At 35.8% G+C, this 19,335-nt stretch overlaps 1 protein-coding gene across 16 annotated transcripts in view; it reads left to right on the top strand.

The window, feature by feature from the left end:
• The window catches only part of EPS8 (EGFR pathway substrate 8, signaling adaptor), a 168,162-nt gene that overhangs the window by 131,722 nt on the left and 17,105 nt on the right, over positions 1 to 19,335 (top strand). For 15 of the 16 annotated variants that reach the window (XM_007967770.3, XM_073020516.1, XM_073020509.1 and 12 more), the window contains 5 exons: positions 2,667 to 2,815; positions 5,942 to 6,125; positions 9,678 to 9,811; positions 14,831 to 14,939; positions 15,806 to 15,949. In XM_007967770.3, coding sequence (XP_007965961.1) covers positions 2,667 to 2,815; positions 5,942 to 6,125; positions 9,678 to 9,811; positions 14,831 to 14,939; positions 15,806 to 15,949 — 720 coding nt within the window. Of the gene's footprint in view, positions 1 to 2,666; positions 2,816 to 5,941; positions 6,126 to 9,677; positions 9,812 to 14,830; positions 14,940 to 15,805; positions 15,950 to 17,183; positions 17,241 to 19,335 lie in introns of those variants that run through there. The other variant, XM_073020517.1, reaches the window with a different exon arrangement.

Raw genomic sequence — 19,335 nt, 5'->3', positions numbered from 1 at the left:
CTTGGACATAGTATCGTTGAAGGTGGTGAGAAGTCTGATCTGGTTATAAATTTGCTGCTAGATTGGATATACTGTGCAAGAGCCAAGGATCATTTCTAGCTTTTTGGCCTAAGACTGACAGGATGGAGTGATGATTAACCAAGATGGGGAAGACTGGGTAGAGCAGGTTTTTGGAGGTTGGTGAAGAATTCAGTTTTAGACATATCAAAATTGAGTTGCATCCAGATGGGGAAATTTGAATTGATAGTTGAGTATATGAATTTGGAGTTCAGTGGAGAAATCAGGCCAAGGACTGGTTGAGCCCTGGGCATTTGATGTTAGGAGAATGGGAAGAACCAGCAAGTAAGATTGACAAGAGGCAGTAAGGGAGGATAACTCTCATCCTTCTTTCCCCAGAGATAAGTAGACAAGACCTGAAGTAGAATATGAAATGAGTATTGCTTTACAAACATAGGAAAGTAAGTAACATTATCAACATGAATGTCAGAAGCTAAGCAATAAGGCATTAGAAGATGAAAGTCCAAGAGTACATCAATAATTTGTGAATGCTTCCATATGTTGTTGCTATATATGGAGCATCAGATTTCTACTTGCCTAATTATTTCTGAATAATTCTTGCTATATAATTGCTTTTAAAAAATTAGACGGAGACCAAGGGGATACATATTCAAAGAAACTGATACTAGCTCCTTAACAAAATTTGTATTCCTTATTTTTTAACATTTTTGATGCTATCTTAGTTTGAGTATTTGGAAGTATTATTTATAAAGCAGTTTCTGCTGCCTCTTCTTATTTATTTCACACACTTTCAGAGATCATATGTAGATATCTAGTCATTACACAGAGTACAGCTATCACATAACAAGACTGGTTTCCCTGACATATACAAGTTGGTCTTTGTGATCAGGTTATGTACCTGAAAACATTGGTTTGCTTGCCAATGTTTAGTATCTCTGCTTTTCTCAAAAATTACTCCTTATTAATGGTCCCTACAATCATAATATTTTGCTGGTCCATTTAATGTTCTCCCTACAGGGCCCCAGAAATTTTACTTGGACAAGGGAGATGGAGAGGAACATCTGTTCAGGGCCTGCTACTGGCCAGGCATGATGTAGTGGCTTTACACGTGCAAGTTGCTCTCCTCTTCCCTCAGCATGAACACATACACACAAGCATAGCCACAGCACATGTGCCTGTGCACGTTCTTAAGAGGGAACCATGGCTCTTAAATTTTCATTTACAGTTTCTTTCATTTTATTTCCTCTTTGTCAAATCAGAGATTTTTATATTTGTCTACTCGTTTTCTTTAGTTTTACTTTTCCCTCTTACTGCTACATATTTATTGGAAATGTGTTCAAGGTTGGAAGTTAAAAATTACTATGCTAGGTAGGCAGGGTAGGTTTTGTTCTCAAATAAGGGTTAGCTTTCCTCCTTTATCTGCCATCTTTTTTCATTCATTCCAGTACCACTGTATCATCTGCAATTGAAAGTCAGATAAGTCTTAGTCCAACTCCTCAAGGAGGGGAAACTGAAAAGCCATAAATTAGAGTGTAATAGTGTAATGTGTTACTAATATGCATAAATTACAGTGTAACAGTGTAGTGTGTTACTCATATGCATAAATTACAGTGTAATAGTATAATGTGTTACTAATACGCCTAAATTGTTTAGAGGATGCAGGGTGGGGAGTGGTACATCAGAGTTACACTGTGGGGTTAACACAGGCTTTCCCAAGACTTGGGACCTGAGTAGAGTTCTGAATAATGGGGAAGGGCCTTCTGGGGAACTGGGAACAGCATGTGCAAATACACAGAGGCCTAGAACAGCATAGCATGCTGAGAACACCTGGATGGTTGGAGCCATTCAAAAAATCTCCTTTTTTTCTTGTGCCACGTCTCTGAGAAGGGAAGATTTTATAAAGGGACTCTGGTTTCTGCTCTAGGAGATAACTACCATTTTTCTAAGCCAGAAAATAGCTCGTAAGAAGTAAATTTAGAGCCGTTTTTGGACATCTACTTATCCTCATTTTGCTTATCAGAGAATTGCACCTGTTTGTTTGTTTCTGCTGTCATTAAATTATCCATATTAAATCAGGGAAATTTTCCAAAAATAATTCTGGAGAAAAGTACCATAGATTCAGAGTACCAGTTCTCATTCCTGTTTCGCCTTCCTCCCTGGATCCTTTTATTTTTTATGTGTCTGTATAGGCACAGCCATAGACTGTTAACTCTTGATAGTATTGTTTCTCTTGATAGTATTCATCTCGGGAACTGTATTTTTCAAGTTTAGCATAACAGATTTGCCAGTAGAGAAACACATATTTAAAACAACAACAACAAAACAGGGATAGTAAAATCACCTGATCTAGAGTTCTCTGCATAGCCTTTAGTATCTTCCAGAGAAACTATAGTCATATGCAGCCCATAGGCAGATGCTGTGAAAGTTGTTAAATTGTTAACTTTCATTTTAGATTTTAAAGCACTGCTGGACTGGGCAAGTTGATTTCACAAGCTGTTTTTCATTCAGTAGCGTGTTGCACAGCATCAAAATTTAATATGACTATTAAAAAATAGTGCTTATTTTGGCATGTCTGCCATTTCGTCAACACATTTTGAAAATACACAAATAATAGTCATCTTCTTGCTAAAAATGGTTTATTGTTTTAGGTGGTGCAGGCAACAGGAGGTCCTGAACTAGCCAGTTCAGTACTTAGTCCCCTATTGACTAAGGACACAATTGATTTCTTAAATTATACTGTCAATAGTGATGAACGGCAGCTGTGGATATCTTTGGGAGGAACTTGGATGAAAGCCAGGTAAGCATATATGAGTTTAGCATTTGCCACCTATAATGCCTTAAGTACCGTTCTTTGTTTATTACATGGATCTAATGAGACATTTATTTAACCTTGTACATACGGGGGCTAAGTGTCATAGGATGAAAAAGCCTAAACCCTTAAAAGCTACAAATCTAGTGGAAGAGATAGAAGTGTATGTAATATAAGGCATGATATACCTTAGGAGTGAGTCATAAACAAAATGCTGTTGGTTGGCAAGGAAGGGGGAGCAATCAGGAAGAGGATTTAGACAGGAGGGTAGTTAGCTTTCAAAGAAGAGCTGGCATTTAAAATTGACAGGTACACATAGAGTTCACACACGCGCGCGCGCACGCACAGTGCTTGCTAGTCCATGCACTTTACATAACTACTCTTTTTATCCCTATTTTGCAGATGAGGAAAGTAAGGCCCAGGAAGGATAAGTAATTTGCCCGAGATCACACAACTTGTAAGTGACAGAGCAGGGATGTGAACTCATGCCATGTAGCTCTGGAGTCAGTATTCATCATTGGTTTGCTAAACTGCCTTTTAGCAGGATGAGCAGGATTTCCACAATTCCATAGCAGGGCAGGGGCCTGTCCAGGTAGAGAGAGAAGCAGAAGTGAAAGCATGAGGTAGTCAAGAGAAGAGAGGATGAAGATGTGTTTCTCTAGAATATGGACTTCAGGTAGCAGATGATTGTGGAAGGGCAGGAGGAGGAGGGTATTAAAATGAGCATATAGAGTTGAGGGCTGGATTATGCAGGCTTTCAGTGCCATGCTAAAGAGTTGGAGCATGGTTCTGTAGGCTGTGGAGAACCAATAACTTCGTGAATAGAGGTGTGACATAATGACGTCTGTGTTTTAGAAAGGTCAGTCTGGTAGTTGAGGCTAGCAAGGACAAGGACAGAAGTAACTGGAGGCAGAGGCCTTTTGAGATGCTAATGTTTTAGTAGAGGCTCCTTATAAATCAGTATTCCTCAGGACTAGAGAGTCACAATGGAACTGAAAAGGAAGAGTGGGTAATTTTAAGAATTGTGCATTTGTCAATAAAGTGATTATGGAAGACAGATTATTAACAATTGTAGTACTAATGCTTGCTGAGCAAGGCAAGGTAAGAAAATATTTCTAATTTCATGATTGTAAATAAATAATTTTTGCTTTGCTCATTTATCTAAATCTTTTTATTTATTTCACCACTTAGAACAAATCACTTAGCATGGCCACTTAGACTTTTGTCTTCCTAATGTTTTTGAATGGGCTAGCCTAAGAGTCATGGGCCAATTCATAATGTTTTTTCTCCATTTTTCTCCTATTGAAACATATACAAACTTTTCCACTTATTTTTTGGACTCCGACAGTTGCTTGTGTTGGAATATAGTTAAGCAGAGAATTCTTTGAAAGCATTGCAGTTGTTGCTTTTAAATTGAAAATATTTACATTTATTTATACTATTTATATATTAGTATAGTACAGTGTATGCCGTATAATACTGTTCTTATACTGTATAAAACTGGTTAAATCTTTTTATTTTTGTAATTTTTAATTGATACATTATTAATAGTTGTACATATTTTCAGGGTACATATGGTATTTTGATACATTCCTATAATGTATAAAGATGAAATCAGGGTAATTAGGATATCCATCACCTTAAATATCTTAAATATTTATGCTGGGAACATTTGAATTTTTCTCTTTAGCTATTTTGAAATGTACAATAGGTTAGTGCTAACTATAGTCACCCTACTGATCTATCTAACACTGGGTCTTAGTTCTTCTATTCAATGTACGTTTGTATCCATTAATCAACTGCTTTTCATCTCCCTGAAACCCTGCCCCATCCCTGTTAGCCACTAGTAACCACCAGTCTACTCTCTACCTTCATGAAATCCACTTTTTTTTAGGTTCTGCATATGAGTGAGCTTATTTCACTTAACGGAATGACCTCCAGTTCCATCCATGTTGCTGCAAATGACAGGATTTCTTTCGTTTTTATGGCTGAATAATATTCCATTGTAAATAGATCACTTAAATCTATTAGATTTATATAGGTTATGATTTTATGATAAGCTTAGGTGGCATCCTTTAATTTCATGAAGCTTATTAAATTGATCAGGCCTCACATTACAAATATAGCTCAGGCTCCTTAATTTATTTGTTTAGGGTTCTATCTTAAAATAAGAAAATTAACATTCAAAAAACTACATCAAAACGAACTATATTGTTAGCTGTTAACATGAAGAAAGGGTCATTTTAGATCCTGATTGTTAAGAGTCTTCGGAAATGAATGTACTGACTGATTTAAAAACTCATAAAGATAAAAAGAACCATGAAAATCTATAACAATCTGAATAAGATGGCTGATTTCATCATAGTAGAAATATAACATGAAGAATTAAATATGAAAGATAAAGCAACATATTCTAGCAAAAATGAAGCCCTCATTTTTGTCCTAGTTATTTTTGTGGTTCATGAGTGATTAGGATCTTATAGAAATAAGTTTCACTCAGTGTCATTAAATGATGAACTGATATGATTGTGATTACAGATTAGCTGACTTTACTGATTAAAACAGAGCTGATACATTTAATTTATAAAGCTGGCCATCTGTTTCATTTTAGGGGACTTCATAAATTTAAAAATCATAAACCTTAAGAACTTGCTGGGCTGTTTCTCTTTTGAAAGATACGTTTAATACCAGGAGGTTTCAGTAATGATGGCAGGGGAGTGAAGGGAAAGTTGGGAATCTGAAACTACTTTAAATGTTAGAGAAGTTTGTTCTCTAAATACTTATCATACTCCTAGCTCCACTCTCCCTTCTTACACAAATTTTTAAAAACCCATACCCATGTTAAAAACTTGAGTTTAACAGAGAATTGGGGCAATGTTGTGAAAACATATCATGCAACAGATTTCAATCTTTCTTTCATTTTATTGGTGTGAAATACTGGCATAAACATGTTTGCTTTTTCTTTTTGGGTAGATGGAAGACAGATTAGGTCTATGTGCTGTTTTTGTTGTTTATGTGTGTGTGCATGTGTATGTCTAGCCTTACCGAAGAGAACTGTGAATATGGATACATTCCTAGGTTTTATTGTTTATACGCCTTCATTCCCTCCTATAGAGCAGAGTGGCCAAAAGAACAGTTTATTCCACCATATGTTCCACGGTTCCGCAATGGCTGGGAGCCCCCAATGCTGAACTTCATGGGAGCAACAATGGAACAAGATCTTTATCAACTGGCAGAATCTGTGGCAAATGTAGCAGAACATCAGCGCAAACAGGAAATAAAAAGATTATCCACCGAGGTAAAGTTTTTTTTTTAACATTACCCTTTGTAGACAGTGTAATTATCTCTGTATTCTCTTATAATTCTGATTGCAAGTTCTCATTTTATTGATCTGAAAATTGTTCTAGAATCAAAGTCTGAATGTTACCCTCTCCTGAATTACCTCTCTCTCTTGCCTCTGTCATTTTTTGTGACAGTTGCTCTGTTCCTCTGTGAAGCCCAACCCCAACCCAAATTGCTCTCCTATAGCCTGTCAACCCTCCCCCTCCCCTTGTTGCCACTGTTCTCCTGGCTCTGGCGATCCTAAGTAAGCTTTTTTAGGATGACTTTCTCTCCTTGTCAGGGAATTGCACTACTGCCCTTTGGCTTATTTCTTTCTGTTTTCCTCTCCCCTTATCAGGCCCTCTAGACAGTTCCCTGAACCTAGATCCTCTAACCTGTCCCAATCAGCTGTTTCCTGAATGCCTCTAATTATTTTCTTCTTCTTCTCTTCACGTTGCTTTGCCTCTCTTGTCTTTTGTTTGTTTTCTTTCTTCCCTTTTGCCTAGTTCTAAACCTCTGGAGTCCTATCACCCTTGCTAGAGGACCAAAGTTCTTCTGCACTCTAGTGCTTAGGTTCAAATGATCATTTATAAAACTATACACCTTGAGGAGATCTTAACATTCATTTTGTCTTTTAAGTATTTAGTCATCTTTAGAGTATAACCTATTTGGGAATCAAGTTGAGAGAATGAAATTGAGTATGCTGTCTTGTCACATTCCCTTCAAATGATGTTTCTGTGACTCTTCTTGTTGGAAAAGAACATTGAACATTGATTAAAGCTGGACCAAACACAAATAGGATGGGCAGAACCTGAAGAATTAGGTGAATGAGATCTAGTTTGAAGAAGAAACTGTAAATGATGACGAGATCTTCCCAAAGTCCTATTATTTTCATTAATTCATTAGATTAATTTTCTCAGGCCATCATAGGTATTTATAATGTGGCAAATGTGGTATGAAGGAATGAATTGTCAAACCATGGTGTGTTATATCCTGTAACTACTTTTAAGGCGAAATGTTTATCTAAATTAAATTTTTAAAAATGTTCCCTTTGTGGACTATTATTTGGACAATAACAATAGTATTATAGAAGTTTGGTTTAATTCCTGAAACTTTAAAAATAAAGCAACATATTACTTTGAAATTATTTTTTTCTAATGTAATTGTTTTTTTCCTCTGGCTGTATTATAAGGGAAGAGGTGGATTCCATGCCTGTCCTTCCCTCTAAATGAATAGTTAAGATGACCTCACTGCTTGGTTGGCAAGTGTATATCCCTGCCTGTATTTCAGAGTTCAGGCCTCATCACTGTGAACTTTCTTTCCATTTAAAGGGCAGTTTTTCTAGAGGAAAGGAAATATAATCAAACATGAAATTATGATACACTTGCTGTTGCTATAGTTACAGCTGACTGTTTTTACATCCTAAAAATTTCCAGCTTATAGCCTTCATATCTTAAGTAAGAAAATATACTCACTTTATAATGTATGCCTCAGAAATTCACTTTTGTGATTTTGTTCTCAATTTGTGTATTTAAGAAGAGAGTAATGGGCTCCCAGGATATAAGTTTGTCTACTTTCCCTGAATAAGTAATTTTAAAAGAGGAATTATTGAGAATCCTTACTTGTAATGAGTTATCATTTTCCTGTTATAAACTATATTTCATTTTATGGCTGAAGTAGTTATTCAGAGGTTTTAAAAAATGAAAAACACATGCCAGCAGTTCCAGGGAATTTTATGCCTTGAAATTTTGTTGGAAAAGAGGCCGAGTAATGGTGACTTAAAATGCATAAAAGTGTAATCATCCCTAGAAGAGAGATTTTATTATACTTTATTGCTACTATAATAAATGCATTTACAACAAGACTTGGGTAATTCAGGATCTTATGATTTTTGTTTAGGATTGAAAGACATAGGTGACATACAGTGACAAATATGGGTGGCAGTACTCAGCTTCTTTACTTCCTCTGAACCCTAAGCAAGCTTTGGTAGTCATCACAGTTAGTCATTTGTCATCATTTCTCTTCTCCCTTTCACTATTCCCAGTCACTCTCAGGACCCAGTGATTTCATACTGCTGACTTCACTGTTATGTTCAGAGCTGGGCAAAAGGTGTGGGTGCTTCTAACAGAGCACTCCCCTCTTTAGAACAGCCTTTAATTAAAGATTACCTAATCTAATGTAGTGCCTCTACTCTTTCCCAGGGAAATGATAAACTGAATTAAGCTCAGATTTTTTAAATTTAAATGGCTGAAACTTGTTTATTTGTATTTATATTAAGCACGGTATCCTGATTTTGTATATATAAACGTCACCTGCCCTGTCCATGGATAAACTCAGCCTTCCTCCTGCTTACTTTGCCATTAGAATTAACTGTGGTAACCATATGTTCAAGACTTTTCTGAAACTTTCCCAGTTTCAACTATTTTGCCCCAATGAATCCATAAACAAATACACAAAATCCATAATGAAAATAGCCAAGGAATTCCAGTGCTTCAGTGTCTATCATGCTTCTTCCAGACCTCATTTTCATATAAAGAAACAATGTAAAGGCTTTGAGGAGTTTTTGTTTGTTTTCTCCCAGTCTGAGCATGTATTCTCTGTAGCAGGGGTCGCCAGTCCCTGGGTCGTGGACCAGTACTGGTGCATGGCCTGTTAGAAACTGGGCCTCACTGCAGGAGGTGAGCGTCAGGCCTGTGAGCATTACCGCCTGAGCTCCACCTCCTGTAAGATGAGCTGCGCCTTTAGATTCCATTAGGAGCAAGAACCCTCTTGTGTACTGCACATACAAGGGATCTGGGTTACACACTTATGAAAATCTAATGCCTGATGATCTGAGGAGGAACAGTTTTATCCCAAAACCATCCCCGTCATCTCCGGCCCTGGGGTCCATGGAAAAATTGCCTTCCGTGAAACCAGTCCTGCTACCAAAAAGGTTGGGGATTGCTGGTCTATAGCTTTAAAACTGTGGTCCTCAGTGGGACCTGTGAATCTGAACTGTCACTCTTGGTCGCTCCCAGTAGTTTCCTGTCTGAATTATCATAACTGCAAAAAAGAAATGACTCCAGCATGCTCTTATCCTGGACTCTTGGCTATCAAGATCCATTTAGTTGTGCCTTTCTGTATTTCCCCTAACAGCAAAGATGATAATAGTGCTGCTATTTTTTAAAAAATTGAAAATACTATAATGTTCTGTGTATCATTTTAAAATTGAAAAAAAAAAGAGAAGTCGGTATAATTTTAATGCATAGAGTTCAGTTGATTTTCATGTGACAATATTTACTTTGCTAGAGTGGTGACAGTTTCTTGAACAGAAAGAGCAAGATTACCCTTTGCACTAGTGACTTTTCTTATTATAAGTAAGTCTTTGACAAAAATGTATCACTCCCATTTCATAATGTGTTAACATAATGATCCAGCACTTGAAAATGAAAACTTATCACAATATAGTTGAGAGATCTTGTTGACTGACCTGAGTGCTGATTCAAATAGTATTTGGTGATTCTTTAATCTGCCCCACTTTGGCTTTCAGCATTCCAGTGTATCAGAGTATCATGCAGCGGATGGCTATGCGTTTGGTAGCAACATTTACGCAAGAGGATCCCACCTGGACCAAGGGGAAGCTGCTGTTGCTTTTAAGCCAACTTCTAACCGCCATATAGATAGGTAACATTTAAGGAGCACCCTTTTGAGAGCTGTGGATAACTGTCTGATCTAATGCTAACAGAAGTGACAGTGTCTGTATTGTCTGCTGCTTCTTTAAACTTTCTGTCTGTTAATTAGTTGATAAAGTTTCAGTTGTTCCTTTAGAGAACTAGTTTTGATCAACAAAAGATGTCTGGACCTTCAGTCTGTAATTCTCGTTTAGTGCAAATGCCTTTGGATGACTTTCCATTTTTTAAAAGATACTTCTGACAAATTGTATACATTAAGAAGAAAGAATTGTCTTGAAACCCTCCATTAGTTTATACCAGATGGTCTCTGAGGATCCTTCCAGCTCTGTAGCTTTTAAAGGAAACAGTTTCCATCTTTATCTTCACCCAATGAAAACAAATAAGCCTTCCTTTAGATAGATATATTTAAACTGAGTATAAATATTTAAACAGGGTCAATGCCTTATTTGTCATTCGTGCTATTTCATCTTTTTATCTTGACTTTCCAGTTTTATACTTCATTTATTCTTCTATATTTTCACTCTTAAAAAATTTAATATAGGCAGAGATGGAGAATTGGGATGAGAAGAAATAAAGGAACTGGAATAAGTTCTCTTTTTTTAATTTCCAATCTTGTTTTTAGTAAGTGAGAGCTACATAGAGCCAAGCCATGTAGAAAAGAGAAAAGCAGGTACAATCTTGATAACATGGGAATAGGAGGAGGGTCATTCAATGAACTGGGGATAGAGAACTCAGCCTAGTACTTTCCTGCTTCAAAGCCTCTCTTACCACAAGAGTTATATGCCCTTTATTTCTTTTCTGTACACTCTTTTCTTAATATAATCTGAAGAAAGTGGGATTCAAAATTTTTGTTCTTCGTCAGGGATGGTGACAGGTAATGCTTAAGTAATTGCTGTAGAAATTACACAGGTATAACTCTGAGGTCACCAGTGACATTAAACTGAGTACAAAGAAAAGTCAGCAATGAATAATATATATTTTAAATGCCAACATATGAGAATGTTTTAATTATATAATTAATTTTTAGTAGATACAGTTGGAAATCGGTTTTGAAGCTTGAACATTATTTCATTGAAATCCTTCTTAACTAAGTACTCGTCTTAATATTTTCTTTTTTCTTTCTGTCTTAGATGTCAATATTATAGAAATTATTTCAGATTAATAGGTTTATTTCAGTTTTATCACTTCAGTAATTTGGATGATTTTCCACAGCTAAGTAGCTAGAAAACCACTTGAGTGCGTATGTAGAGTACATATTGACATTAGAAAACTTTTATCGGGTTCCATTTTAAGACCACATCTAGCATACTGTGGTCACTCCATAAGTGTAGATTTATTTGATTGATGGATTGGATGAATAAGTGCATGAGAGTGTATCCAGTATTTCAGAGTCACTACTTCCCTGTCCTTCACCTGCATATCTGTAAGGGATAGTATTACTGATGGAATAAACTCTGCCATTTATTTTGGGCACCTTACCACAGAGTCTTTTAAAAGCTTACCTTGATTTGTATGATCTTTATCGAGTATCAGGGAAATGTAACTTTGGTTTATTGATTTAGTTATATCTTTGTACCCCTTCTACTTCCAAAATAGATTCAGTTAGCCCACTTAAATTATATGTAGTTAAAGTAGTAGTATTATTGAAAATTAAATAATGAAATAAAATTAAGAAGTTAAGAGGGAAGATGAGAATTTTTATGAAGTATAAAAGTTGACACTATTGTTGAATTTCAGATTTGTCTTTCAGATTTCTCTGGCTGTCAGAACAAAAAGAGAAACATAATCATTTGCTAACATTAGGAAAAGGAATGAGTATCAGTTCATTGGGATAAAAAATGCTTTTCTTACTCCTAAATTCTCAATAATATTTGTCTCATGAAACTTAATGTAGGATGGGATAGGTGATGTCAGGGACATTTATTTTTAACAATTTTTTTTCCTCACCACAGAGAAGGCTGTCATGAATTTTATAAGGTTTCTTTTAGTAACCTTTGATAAATAGAAATTTAAATAAAATATAGTGAAGGAAATTCCATGAAGGGATAATAGACTAGAGTGGTCAGAATTTCGCCGTAGAAAGAATTTTTTTGAATACCTTGAGTGGTGGGTAGATTTTATATCTCAGTTGTTCTTATGAATTCTATTAATTGTTCTATTAATTGTTCTAAAGTTGTTCTATTAATTCTGCCTCAGCTGGACTTAATAGGAGCTAGGATAGTTGATAAATACGTGAATCATTGAGGTTCTATGTTGCTAAGAAAATTTGTCATCATTTTGAAAAACTCTCTGAAAATTGTGGTCTGATATAAAATATACAGAGGTTTGGAATTTGTTGTTATAAATAATTATTATTGACCTTAAACTCTATTACATAGCAGGAATGCAGTAGATACTGTTAGAAGAAAAACTTCAGACAAACTAAATTTAACAGTGTAATTGAGCAAAGGGGGGAAAAATGGCTCATGAATTGGGAAGCCCCCATAATCACAGCAGATTCAGAGAGACTCCAGGGATGCCTCCTGGTCAGAGAAAATGTATAGACAAAAAAAGGAAAGTGACGTACAGAAAACGGACGTGAGGTATAGAAACAGCTGGACTGGTTACAGTTTGGCATTTGCACACAATTTGAACAGTCAGCGGCCTATGAGTACTTGAAGTATGGCTGCTGGGATTGGCTGAGACTCAGCTATTGTTACAGAAGCATACTCCTAAATTGGGTTTTCAATGTGTCTACCTACTAAATTAGGTTATGATTTGTCCACAGGACTCAAGTGTGGAAGTACAGAGGGTTTCTCAGAACATATTTGGCTTAACAATGTCATATGAAGTATATTCACTGTTCTGTGAAATTACTATGCCATCAGGTAGACCATTTGTTGAAGAGCCCATACCTTTGAGTTTTATAGCTTACTGCTATCAGATGCAATTAGTATTTTAGAGAAGTTCTCAAATTACTACTGTCTATATGTCTGCTCTCTATCAAGTGGCATATCTATTATTCCAAATCAGAAACTGAGCCCATACATTTTGTTACATTCCATAGCTCTTAAGAAACTTTGGTACCTCTTTTTTTTTTTTTTTTTGAGACAGTTTTGCTCTTGTCGCCCAGGCTGGAGTGCAATGGCGCGATCTCGGCCTACTGCTACCTCCGCCTACTGGTTTCAAGCGATTCTCCCACCTCAGCCTCCTCAGTAGCTGGGGTTACAGGCATGTGCCACCATGCCCAGCTAATTTTGTATTTTTAGTAGAGGTGGGGTTTCACCATATTGGACAGGCTGGTCTCAAACTCCTGACCTCAGGTGATCCGCCCTCCTCAGCCTCCCAAAGTGCTGGGATTAGGGGCATGAGCCACTGCGCCTGGCCAAGAAAGTTTGGTACCTCTGAAAAATTACAAATTGTGATTATCTGTTTGATAACTATGGTCAGTGTCATATCCATGCTTAACCTATAGAGGGCAAGAAGCTGTGAGCCGTAAAGATTTGTAAATTCTAAAGCACTTCAGGTAAACACTTCTGAGACCTGCAAGATAAAAAAAACTTTGTTATAGACCCTTAACTCTCCGTTATTAATAATGATTATTTTGCAGATCATAGGAGAAAGGAAAATAGGGGAAGAGAGGAAGATAAAACACTGGGATTACTGTTTTTCTAATGTTTGGGGTAATTGAATCTCTTTTATCCCCCAAATGAAATCTTAGTAGATTAAATGTTAATATATAAAGTAAATAAAAGCAGAGCTATTCCAGTAGGGATACGGATGGGAAATCTATGGAACACAGTTTTAAAATTATTATTATTATTAACATATAATAATTACTTCACCATAATTTCACCTTTTCCACCAATCTTCTTTTTAATGTACTAAAAATAGCCAATAAGCTGTTCATACATGCTTGTCTATAAGATGTTCTATACTGGTCTTCTTTTTTCTTTGTCCCTATCTTCCTCCTCCAATGGAGTTACTACCTAAGAGGTAACAAAAACCTATGATGAAAGGATACATTATGTCTACAACTGTTCTGCAGGCCCTGGTATAACTCAACATTCCAGAGAACTTGGTAGACAGCAAAAAGAATGGCAACTTGACAGGGGTAGGATGACCTAACATCTTTAGTCTCTACCTGCTATTTCCCTTGTAGAGATGTGTAAATAAATGTGGGAATGTAAATGGAGGAGAAGACTAGGGAGTAAAATTAATAAAGGGTTAAAGTAATTTTATTATTGAAAAAGATGAAGAAAATACAAATATTTAATGCATCAAGTATATTGTGTTACATATAAAAGTAATCTTTAGTTAAGTTGTTAAATCTATTAGTACTCATTTAATGATTAGAAGAGGTATTTGGTTTTTTGAGGAAGTTTTATTTTTAAAAAATAGGGCCCATACACTTTTTAAAAGTTTATAGTGAATTAAATTATTTATTTATTTATTTATTTGAAAGTGTTACTAGTCTCATACTTAGTGCATATCTGTCTTTTTTTGCAGTTTAGATAACTGTGCAAAGTGTTTCTAAAAACTGATGCCTAGTTATAAATTTTTAATTTACATATTTGGTTACTGAATTGCAGACATTGCCTGAATTAGTGAAATCAACATATAACTAAAATTACCACTGTGGAAATTATTTTCAGTCTCCTTCAATTTTATGAAAAATACTAACATTTGTCTTTATCTAGTTCTTTTATGGTAGAGATGATAATTAACAAAATATCCAGTATATGTATTTAGTTGACAAAGAATTTATAGACTTGGATTCTTGATTTTTCTAAGTACTACCTAGCCTTGTGATTTTGCATTATTTGTTTTTTTCCATGGCCATAGTTTGTTCATTTTAATAGCAAGAACTTTAAAGTAACTTGTATTTGTCATAATGTAAAATGTAATAAAATGAAACTGCTGTAACTTTTCAGAAAGTTTTCTGGTAGGATTTGGCTTGTCTTAATGTTTTCTGTTTTTATCCTTTAGGAAGAGCTAGCAGAATAATATTCTTTTTTCTTTCTTTTTATAGAAATTATGAACCACTCAAAACACAACCCAAAAAATATGCCAAATCCAAGTATGACTTTGTAGCAAGAAACAACAGTGAGCTCTCAGTTCTAAAGGATGATATTTTAGAGGTAATAGAATTTTTTCATTTTTATACTCTTAATAATGTAGTTTTATTGTATCGCTCTTTTGGTATATAACTAAACCTTCCTTCAAAAGTGTTACATTACTAAAGGCATGGTATTTGAGAAATGCCTACATCTATTTAGAAGAGGTGTACAGATACTCCTTCTAAGGGGATAGCTTTAGAATACTCCTTTATTTGTTTTTTGTGGGGAGGGGAGGGAGTGGGCTTTTTAACTTCCTTTGCTCTCTTCCTTGCCCTCTTTCTTCTGATATTTCTTCATTTTGGAGCCAAGGCTAGTTATCAGTTCAGATGTGGATGCACATAATAGTTCAATAAGAGACATTTTCTTTTTTTATCCTATATCCTTGCACAGATATACTCAGCAGTCATTGAGCTAATGATGTTAGGGATAGTCCACCACAACACCAGCTTCTCTTTGTTAGGTTCTAATTGAGAGTTCATCTTCTTGAATATATAAGGTGAATTATCACAGTAAATTTTGTAAGGAAAAAAAGTAATATTTATATACTTTTTCTTTCTATCACCAAAATGGAGACAATGGGTTTTTCCAAAAGTCATTTTAGTCCTTAAGTCCTTTAAGTACTTTAGTCCTTAAGTACTTCAAATAATGCAGACCGTTCTTTGGAGGTAAAATGGACCTTGGGTAGATTCACCATAATGATACCTTATCTACTGTATACTCATAAATGCCTTCTTACTGTAATTCCTGAGAATCATTCAATCAACACTACGTTGATGCTGAGTTAATTATCTGAAGTAGAAAAATTTTCTTTGTTGAAGTCTAGGGAACTTCCTTCATAAAATGGCTTTTATGTGGAAATTATACCTTTATTTTCTTGCACGTGACAGATACTTGATGATCGGAAGCAATGGTGGAAAGTTCGAAATGCAAGTGGAGACTCTGGATTTGTGCCAAATAACATTTTGGATATTGTGAGACCTCCAGAATCTGGATTGGGGCGTGCTGATCCACCTTATACTCATACTATACAGGTGAGCATGATTTCTTAGTAAAATGTAGTATGTACACATTTACAAAGTTATCACTTTTAAAGAGGATTTAAACACCTTTGTGTATTGATCATTTTGAGATGTAGTTGGTTATATAATTTTTTCTAGAGTAATTGGTTGGGGAGTGGCAATGGTGAGAGACACAGGAAAAATTACACATATGTTTTCTGATTTACTTCTAGAAATTGTTCAAAATGTTTAGCAGTAGGTGCCTGATTCTCTGAAAGCTTTTCCCCCCGATCTATAGTATTTCTGACATTTGAAGAAATGGTATTTCTGTCTTTTTACCCACAGCTCTCCTATCCACTAGTGGCTTCCTCTTGATAGAGGATGGCACTGAGATCATGGCTTGGTGTCCAGCAGTTCATCTTCAGCGCTTGCCTTCAGTCTCTTAAATGATCTGCCACTGACCAGCCTTGAACTTGCACTCATCTCACCTTACACCAGTACATGAGTACTTGTTCAGCTGGATTACAATATTTTTCCTCTCTTGATTTTAAGATTAAAATGTACTTATGATATAGATTAGATAGGTCAGATTCTCTCTTCCTGATCATTGAAGGCCTATGAAGGTCCATTCTTAGGGCCCATGCCACATTTTCAGGATTTCAATGACCCCGGTCAGCTCATTCGCCCTAACATCTGAATTAACTTGCTTTTAAATATGGGAATTTTAGACCTGTGACAGGCTCTCTAGAGTGAGGTCTGTAAACAAAGAATGGATGGACTCTCTCAGGTACAGCCTATAAACCTGGGGTGGCTTCTCATTCCCCGAGAAAGAATTCTTTTAATTTTCAAAGTCTTGAGAAAAAGATCACATCTGACCTCATAATAATGTCATGAATTTGAGTAGAAGCTGCATAGAATGTGCAGTGAAATCATTAATTTTTATACCAAATCTAGGCTTAAAAAAATACAGATTGTCCAAAGCTGGAATTGTGGTCATACTTCTGCTGCCATGACAATGTATTTCAGTACTTATGGCTCCTCATGACATTCACGCCTGGGGTTGGTCCTGTGCTTATCCAGAGGGACTTGGCCTTACTAGAATCCATGAACCAAGCAAACATTCAAAATAAAGAATTTGTGTATAGTTTCTCTATCTCGGTAACTTAAAGTGATGGCAATGGAAATTATTTGCTGTGTTATGTTTTGGCTGGCCTGATGTGTGTATATATTATGTATTACTTATTTTATGTTCATCATTTGTCATTAGCTGTTGATGCCAAAGAAGGAGTTTGAGTTATTCAAGGTATGATCTCCTCCGTTTCCCATGGGTTTCTGAAGTGAATTTTCTTAGTTTTTATACCTTTTTCTTTTCTTAGTTCCTACTTTTCTGAGTTTAATATCTGTTTACCTAATACAATATAGGCTTCTGTCTGGTTCATGAATACCAGTTCTTCATTTTCTTTCCTATAGAGGTAGTATATGCTTGAAACCTATACTTAAAATAATGGTAGAGTACATACCTTGGGCTGTATCAACTAATTTTAATATGCAGTTCATGGTAAGCTCTGAGAAGCACTATTCATAAAGGATATCCCTGATCCCCATATGTGAGCAGAAGGCAAAAGTTTGTATTTTAAGTGTTGAAAGCAATTATCCAAATTTGTTTTTGTGTGCGTGGTTGCTGGAAATAAGCAAACTTTGATAAAATAAAATACTTAAACATGCAATGGTATAAATTATATAATAGAAATTTTCTCCTACCTGAGATTCCTAAAGAGTTTAATATCTCTTACCTTTTGCTGTTTACTGTTCAGTCTTGTCTTTTTCTTTAGTTCTGATTCTTGGCTTGAGCCATAAGTTGACTTTTCCGTTTAAAAGGTTGCTTCTGTCTAAAACTGAACCAAAACTATTAATATATATCATAGGCAGGGAAAGTATTTTCAGAGAATGTCAAACCTATTCCTCCTTTCTTAAACAGAACCTCATCTTTTATTTTTGTCAACTTTGGCACAACCAAGACATTTTTTTAAGAGTTCACAAGTTTCAGGAGTTTGTTTTGCTACTTTATGTAAATAGAAACTTGTGGTTCTTATAGGGATTGCCTATTTGACTATTTCGTTTTAAACTTTTCAACACTATCCTACTTTCTTCTTAAAAATTCTGATTGCAACTACAAACGTAGTGGTGTATGTAGAAATGTGTACAGAGGCTTTCTGTGTATATACAGAAGCGTATGCTATTCAGATTGAGGGCCCTACTTTTAAAATGTATTAAAAACAATCTGCTTTTTAACACCTCCTGAAAATTTTGGGCTGAGCTCAACAAAACCACTAAGACCTTGCAAAATTTTAATAAGCAAGCTTCACAGTCTGCTTTGCTGTCTGCTATCTGGCATAAATCCTACTCTAAAAGGATTCCTATTCTCAAAACATTTATCATATAGTCTTTAAAAAAAAAAAAGAATAGAGTAAAATGGAAAAGAAAACATCCTTGGAAATATGTGCCAGTCATTTTTATATCTCTACAACAGTGTCACCAGATACCCATATCTAAAATATCTGAGGAAAAATCCTGTAACTTATTTCAGAATGATAATTAAGATACCACAATATTTATATAGATTCCACTGATCCTAATACCCTAGCCTTATAAAACTCAACTGGATTACAATTTTATGTCTTACTCATCTTTTTATTCACTCATTCCACAAATACGTATTGAGTACCAGCATCCCACACACTTGGTAAAAAGAACAATAGAAAGCCTAGCGCCAAGCAGATCCTTCCCGAAAGCCTGCTTGAGTCCACAGGTCATCTGCCAAGGCTTTGCTCCTTCCTGCATGCTTGCTGTATCAAGAGCAGCGTGACCCTCTCTCTCCTCCTCAGATACAGCCCACACGCTTGTTTTCCCTTCCATCTGTCTCTCTCATCTAATGATATCAAAACTTTGAAGAAATATAAAGAAACTTCTTTTAACAAAAATATTTTAGATTCCTGCACCATGCTGCCAAAAGGCAAGCAATGATTCATTACTTAAGTTTGCTTCACATTCACAGAGAATAACATTCACAGATATTCTACTCTAGAGAAGATATGCCAGTGGCCAGTGCTCACGCTGTGCTAGGCATTGTTTAAGCACTTGGCAAATCCAAATTCATTTAATTCCCAAAACAACCTTGTGAAAGAGGCACATTTTTTCATGGGAAACTAAGGTGTAGTAGACATAACTTGCCCAGATTTATACAGCTGTATGAAGCCAGGATTGGGCCCCAGTGCTCCGGATCCGGAGCCTGTGCTATGTTGCATTCTGCTGTTCTAGAGAATAGTGATTACAAAAGATTATTTCGGGTGGGCACAATGGCTCACGCCTGTAATCCCAAAACTTTGGGAGGCCGAGGCAGGCAGATCACTTGAGGTCAG

Source organism: Chlorocebus sabaeus, chromosome 11, assembly GCF_047675955.1.
Source record: "Chlorocebus sabaeus isolate Y175 chromosome 11, mChlSab1.0.hap1, whole genome shotgun sequence".
NCBI lineage: Eukaryota > Metazoa > Chordata > Mammalia > Primates > Cercopithecidae > Chlorocebus > Chlorocebus sabaeus.
The sequence above is the reverse complement of the archived record's forward strand: the minus strand, read 5'-3'. Positions and strand labels throughout refer to the sequence as shown.